Source organism: Nestor notabilis, unplaced genomic scaffold (assembly GCF_000696875.1).
Source record: "Nestor notabilis isolate BGI_N333 unplaced genomic scaffold, ASM69687v1 scaffold24487, whole genome shotgun sequence".
Classification (NCBI taxonomy): Eukaryota; Metazoa; Chordata; class Aves; order Psittaciformes; family Psittacidae; genus Nestor; species Nestor notabilis.
The window spans coordinates 1-6,856 of NW_009938160.1; the positions used below are offsets into that span (position 1 = coordinate 1).

Consider the following 6,856-nt stretch of genomic DNA (forward strand, 5'->3'; position numbering starts at 1 on the left):
GCCTGCATCTTCCAGTGAATGCCATCTGCTCCATTCATTTTGAGTGCAAGCACATCTGGAGATGCAGCTACGTGGCTTATAACTGCACAGTGCTTCAGGGCAAAAGTGCCATCATGTTAAAAGGCACTTTATCTAGCTATGGAAGAATGGATAAATAATGTATATTTTATATATATATATACATATACAGAAAGGAGAGAGGAGTTTGTATGATGGCACTGAAAAAGGTACTGAAAAGTAATGCTAGTACCCAAAGCCAGCATATAGTGAGATCCCATTTTCCTATAGGGAATTTCAGCTGAACATTGTGCTCCAAAATAAAGATACAGCTTATGCTCCATCTTGTAATGGTGTCATGTGGACCCTGTGCCAGCAACTGAAATATTGTGGAGAAAATTGTATGTTTTCTGTATGCCATTCCCTTTTTATTAAGGGTATTTACATAAAAGGAGTTTTATTGTCCAGGTTTCCTCTTCCCTTCACTTGATGTCACAGTTTACTTCTGGCATAAAGAGTAACCTCAAAATAAGTATTACAAGAATCAGACAAGATAGAAATTCAGATTTTATGTGTATAGTTTCTTATGAGAGTTCTGTTTATGGCATTTCATGAGGTGAATTAAAATATTTGTTGTTGATAAATATTATCTCCCTAATACTTGCCACTTTTTGGTTTATTCATAGGAGTTATGCTGCAGAGGAGTGGGCTTTTGTGGCTTGCTATCTTGATAACCCTGTGGGTTTCCTCAAATGCTCAGGGTAAGTTCTAACACTTCTTAACTAGATATATAGTAACTTACAAAGCTAAAAGTTGGTGTAGAACACTTGCTAATCTGAGCTACAGTGGGCAAAGTAATAATATCAGATTTTTTTAGAAGTGTCTGGAATAGTAGTTCCTAGCAGAATTTTTGGTAGGTACATCTTACTACTGCTAAATGAGGTTTCTCCAATAATAATCTACCCAATAAATAAATAATCTCAGAAATAATTCCTATTATACTTTCCTCTCCAGTGGAAATGTGTGGTGAAAGTAACATATAAACAAAATCACTGAGTCTGAGGAGCATTTTAAAAAAGATAGAGGTAGAGAAATAGACCTCTACAGGTCAAATATAAGTAGAGTATAAGCTGGCACAGTGCCAGACCCTCATTTACTTCTGACTTCTTGGCCTGAATCTTTAAAAAGCAAATCTCTTGCTTCCTGTTGTCATGTGGCCATATGGCTCCTCATACTTTGATTTTTATTAGCTGATAGTCAAAATATAGAAACTGGATCAACTTTCTTATCCATTCATATATATTAAAAATATTGTAAGATGCATCCTGTGTAGGCATATGTATACAGCATATATGTGTATATGCAAGTGTGTATTAAAGTGCTATAAAATGTATAGCCATATATTTAGTTATATAACCAAACATTTATGCCTATGGGCATTGAAGGAGAGAGTTCTCATGTAAATGAAAATGGCAGGTGGAAAATGCAATTAACTTGTGTGCTAGTAGGAACAGTTCTGTTTGTGGAAGTAGGAAACTACTAGGTTTACTCTGCTGATCCTTAAATCTGTCATGTAGTTGCAGTTACTACGTATAATGTGTAGAGTTGTTTCTTTTGAGACTTTTTGTAGACATATTGTCACACGCTGTTAACTCTTTCAGATGGTGACAAGGAAGAGGAGACTACCTTTGACTTACTTCAAATCAGTAACATAAACCGAAAGACAGTTGGAGCAAAATTGTTTCGGGGTCCAGATCCCTCTATGCCAGCATATCGTTTCATTCGGTTTGATCATATACCTCCATGTAAACCAGAGAAATTAAAAAAGATTGTCAAACTCATACGGCAGAATGAGGGCTTTATCCTTTCAGCCACCCTGAGACAGGACAGGCAATCTAGAGGCACTATCCTTGCCTTAGAGGGTCCTGGCATCAGTGAGAGGCAATTTGAGATCATTTCCAATGGCCGTGCCAACACCCTGGACCTTATCTATTGGGTGGATGGCTTCCAGAACGTGATTTCCTTGGAAGATGTGGACCTTGCTGACTCACAGTGGAAGAACCTCACCATGCAAATAACAGGGGAGAACTACAACCTGTATGTTGGCTGTGACCTTATTGACAGCTTCATCTTGGAGGAGCCTTTCTATGAGCAGTTGAAAGCAGAGAACAGCAGAATGTATGTGGCAAAAGGGTCTATTCGGGAGAATCATTTCAGGGTAGGTAACCTGGAGAAGCTTGGGTCTCTGGTGAGGTAAGAAAATAACTTCAAGTAGTTTGAGAAGGTGCAATATGCGCACTTTTGTTCCCAAGCACCTCTTGGGTTTGATGGGGTCACAGGTGTTCCCAAGCGGAATTTCTCCAGAGTGTGGTTTTATTCGTTGCTGGGTCTGTGTTGTGTGAATTTGGGTTTCCTGAAAGCAAAGAACTGATAAAACACAGTCTAGATCCAGGAAAAGTGCACAGAGCCAGGTTATGGGCTTTCCTATGCAACCATCTACTTTTTTATTTTTTTTTTTTTTTCCCCAGATGTAAGGCTGTTAAACATGTTGCATTTTTGTGGTAATTTGTAGAATTCTTTGGGAATTTCCTGAAGAGCTATTTTTCCATTGAAATCTATCCAAGTCATAGAAGCCTGTCAATATTCTTAAATTTTATTTGAAAGAAGAAAGAAACCTTTTTCTTTTTTTTTTTTTTTTTTTTTTTTTTTTTTTTTTTTAATGGAGCTGGAGCATGTGGAAGTGGTCCACCCCCTAACAGAATATCTTTGTTTGCCATTCTGAATAACCTTTAGTTTCAATTAAAAACAAACGATCAACCAACAACAACAAAAAACCAAACAGGGAACGGGAAAAAAAAGCAGAACAAAGTATTTTGATCTGTCCTGTATTTATTTTTTTCCCCTTTTTTGTGGAAAACATTTATTCTTTCTGTTTTGTTTTAAATTGAAGCAATTACAAACTTTCTGGTTTTCCTATAAAATGAAAATTGCTGCCTGCCTCATATAGTGATGAGATCTGGCCCAAGGATGACTTCTTTTCACTCACAGCTGAAATCAAAACTGGAGCTCATGGTTTCAGAAATTTCTGAAAGCCATTTCTTTCTCATGCTGTTGTGCCACCTAGTTGTCAGCTAGAGTGTGACATGCTGGACTGTGGTTCCATGGGTGACGTTTTGGCACAGAATCCAGAAGTTCTTGCCCACAGCCTCTCCATTCCTGTCTCCATGACTAAGTTTCTCCATCAATTGTGCTCATAGAACTGGTTCTGGAGCTGTACTGTTAAATGGATGATTGAAATAGTCTGGTTTAAAAGTAGGGTTTTTTCTTTGATTTTTCTTTTTCTTTTCTTTTTTTTTTTTGTGAAACAGACACTAATCTGGTTTTACAGTGCTGTCTCAAGATAGCATCAGCACAGTTGAGGAGGTAGCAAAGTAGGGTGCATGGGAATGCGTGGCTAAGGATTGAAGTGCGACGGAGCAGGAACTTCAGAAGTTGGCTTTATCTCATGAGGAATAACTGCAATCTAAAATGCACTATGAAAATGGAGATTTGAGGTCTCAGCTGATCAAGACCTTTTATTATGACTTATTTCAGAACATACCTCATTTTGTTGCTTGTAGTATTGAAAGTGTGTATAACAAAACTGTATTTTTTCTATTGTGTCAGGTTTAATGCTTTGTGGGTTGTTTTTTACATATATTCTTGTGGCTAAATCCATTCAGTGGCATGGAATTGAGACAGATCAGTTATTATTTACTCCCAAATTTACGTAACTTTTTAACTTATTTTTTTTATTATTATTACAGGGTCTTTTGCAAAATATTCAGTTAATCTTTGATACTCCAATAGAGGATGTTCTGCGTAAAAAAGGATGCCAGAGAAGCCAGTCAAGTAAGGCTTTTTCTGTCATTAATACTGTTCAGTTAACTCTGAAAATTAGAAATATCAATGGTGATGTATTATCTGAAAACTATGCAACATATACCTTTGAAATTAAAAAGAAAGTGAGTTGCTTTCTGGTGGTAATAGGAGCATATTCTTTAGCTATCTTGGGATAGATTTCTACTATCTAGCCTACTATTTTTAGTTCTTATTGCTTAGGTTTGTAACTCTGAGCCTCTGTTTTTAAACTGGGAGAAAAGCTGTCAAGCAAGGAATTAATAGAAATAAAAGGAAAAATGCATATATATGAAAATACCTACATTATTCCATGAGAGGTCTGTGATTCTTTGAGCATAAGACTGGTAATGTTGCTTCTGAATTCTGCTCCTTACTGTCAATGGACCCATAAACAAGTCTCCCAAGTCTTAAAGATGCTGAATTCCTCCGCAATAAGTTTGTTGACTGAGAGAGGCTTTGGGCTTGAAACCCAAAGCATTGTCAATCAAAACAACCTAAGGAAAATAAGGAAAAACAAAACAAAACAAAAACCTAAGAGGTATGGAAGGCTTCTTTGTGACAGCCTGATGTGTTCTTGTTTGTCTAGTTCATGCTGATCTCACCAGGAAGGGAGCCCTCTGTGTGTGAGAGTGTATTTGATACATTATAAAAGAGTTATGAAAATTTGTTAAGTATTCACTAAGGTTTTGTACTTAAGCTCCAGTGTTTGTAACTAGCAAGATGTCAGTCAAGAATCAGAAAACAGAGTCTGTCGGTGGAATTTGGTGGGTGCATAAGGCAGTCAGGACTTAAAAGTTTTATTTGAAACTCAAATCACTTAAGCAGACTGTACTCAACTTTTTTCCTTGTTTATGCAAAACCCAGAAATTAAGCAGTAGCAGATCTTGACTTCTTCAAAGGGGGCCAAAGCATTGAGATTTTATAATGAAAAGTCTCTATAAGATACATATAAATGTGTGTATGCATCTATCTAGGGGTATGTATATTTGTGTATGCTCAAGAAATTTAATTGAGCTTGCTAGTTCTTTTTTAAAACTTGATAGAGGATATTGGTTGGTTATTTTATACATTCAAGAGGTGTGCCAATGTATTAGAAATGAGTCACATGGGCTAGAATGGAAATGGCCTTAGATGGCACAGGTAAGATGAAATGCCCTCATTCGTTGGTTGTCATCTCCCCCAGCCAAGCTGTTTTCTGTACTCAGAAGCTATTGAGAAACTACTCAGAACTACTGATTACTAGTTTTCAGCCTTGTTAGTAGAAGAAAATGCTTGAGGAGCAGAAGTGCTGTGGGAGGAGGGAACATGTATTTTGGGTCTATTGTAATGTAAATAAGAGGAAGATGGTCTCAGAAAGGATGCAGTTCATATGTTGTGCTTCATTCACCAGCAGAAACAACTCCCAGAAGTTGAGGTAGAACCTTGAGGGCATATTCAGTTGTCAGAGGCAGAACAGTCTCAGTCAAGAGTGCAGCATCACTAGGTGTAGATGGATTGAACCAGCAAAACCAACTAAAGACAATGTGTATAAATCTTTTCTAATATTATTGGTTGATTATCACAAAGTGAAATAGTGTGACCAAATGTTTTGAAATTCCCCAAGTAGAAATGGGATCTTACTGTAATTTTACTATAAAGAGGAAGCTGATGGAAGCCTAAAGGGATAATTGAGTATGCTAATACATACCTTAGGAGGAATTCTTATACCCTTCAGCTGTTGTAAGCAACAACAATTTTTCTTAAGGTATTTTTTTATCACATCTGTCAACTACCAGATTTTCAGGTCTGATCAATTATAAATATTTGTTTTTTGGTTTTGTTTATCCTTCCTGGGAGTTATTTGGCAAACAGTTCAATTCACAGTATTTTTTACTTTTACTTTGCAACATCAAGAGGACACTGCAAGGTGGAAGTTGCTTGAGCAACAACAGAAGAGAGCTAGTAGCACACTGTTGCTTGAGGCAATCAAAATTACTTGATAGGCTTATTATGTGCATGGTTGATTTTCTGGTGTTGCCTATACATTTAATTGCCACAGCTGAAAAGCCATGGCCATAACTTACATATTTTACCATTTTGATGTCCCAGCTGTTGATCTGAAGTACAGGCACTAAGATGTCATATATATGTGTAAGCGTCCCAAAACAATGTGGTGGATGTTACCAGAGAAGTGCCCTTAGCTCTGAGAGCACAAAAAGCCTGCTGCTTTTTCAGAGAGTGACCTGTGTTTTCCTACTGTGTCTTTAATCCTAGTGTAAGAATATGAAATATGGTGAAATGGTGTCTTGGGATTGCTGTTTTGAGTGAAGGGTAGGAAAGTACCTCTATAGTGTAGTGGTTGCAAATCATAGAATTGTAGAATGGTTTGGGCTGGAAGGGACCTTAAAGATCATCTAGTTCCAACCCACCCTGCCACGGGCAGGGACACCTTCCACTAGCCCAGATTGCTCAAAGCCCCATCCAACCTGGCCTTGAACACTGCCAGGGATGAGGCAGCCACAGCTTCTGTGGGCAACCCGTGCCAGTGTCTCATCACACTCACAGTGAAGAATTTTTGCCTAATATCTAATCTCAATCTCCCCTCTTTCAGTTTAAAGCTATTCCCCCTTGTCCTATTACTACTTGCCTTTGTAAAAAGTCTGCCCTAAATACTTTTGGCAGGACCCATACACAGTGCTGGGTAGGACAGATGACAAAAACATGCCTAAATAGGCACATCAATAAAATCCTTTCTTAAGCTAGATCAACAGAATGACATTTGCATATGTGAGAAGATGCACATTTGCTCTTCTGCTTTCTCATTTTAAAGATGATCATGTGGTCTTTAGGAAATTAGCAGGAAGACAGCAACAGAGAACTGATTTCCCAGTGATCCCCAGGCATCTTCTTTCAGTCACTGCCAAGTACCAGTAGGAAGTGTGGATTTAGTTCTTCTAACATAGTTTTGGTTTATGTTTCC

The 6,856-nt window shown here is 37.7% G+C and overlaps 1 protein-coding gene across 1 annotated transcript in view; it reads left to right on the forward strand.

The window, feature by feature from the left end:
- The first annotated feature begins 687 nt into the window (after window positions 1-687).
- The window catches only part of THBS2 (thrombospondin 2), a 30,424-nt gene continuing 24,255 nt past the window's right edge, over window positions 688-6,856 (forward strand). Inside the window, exons 1-3 of the mRNA XM_010019200.1 lie at window positions 688-758; window positions 1,659-2,215; window positions 3,804-3,888. Of these exons, the coding sequence (XP_010017502.1) occupies window positions 689-758; window positions 1,659-2,215; window positions 3,804-3,888 (712 nt within the window). The 5' untranslated portion in view covers window position 688. The remainder of the gene's footprint in view (window positions 759-1,658; window positions 2,216-3,803; window positions 3,889-6,856) is intronic.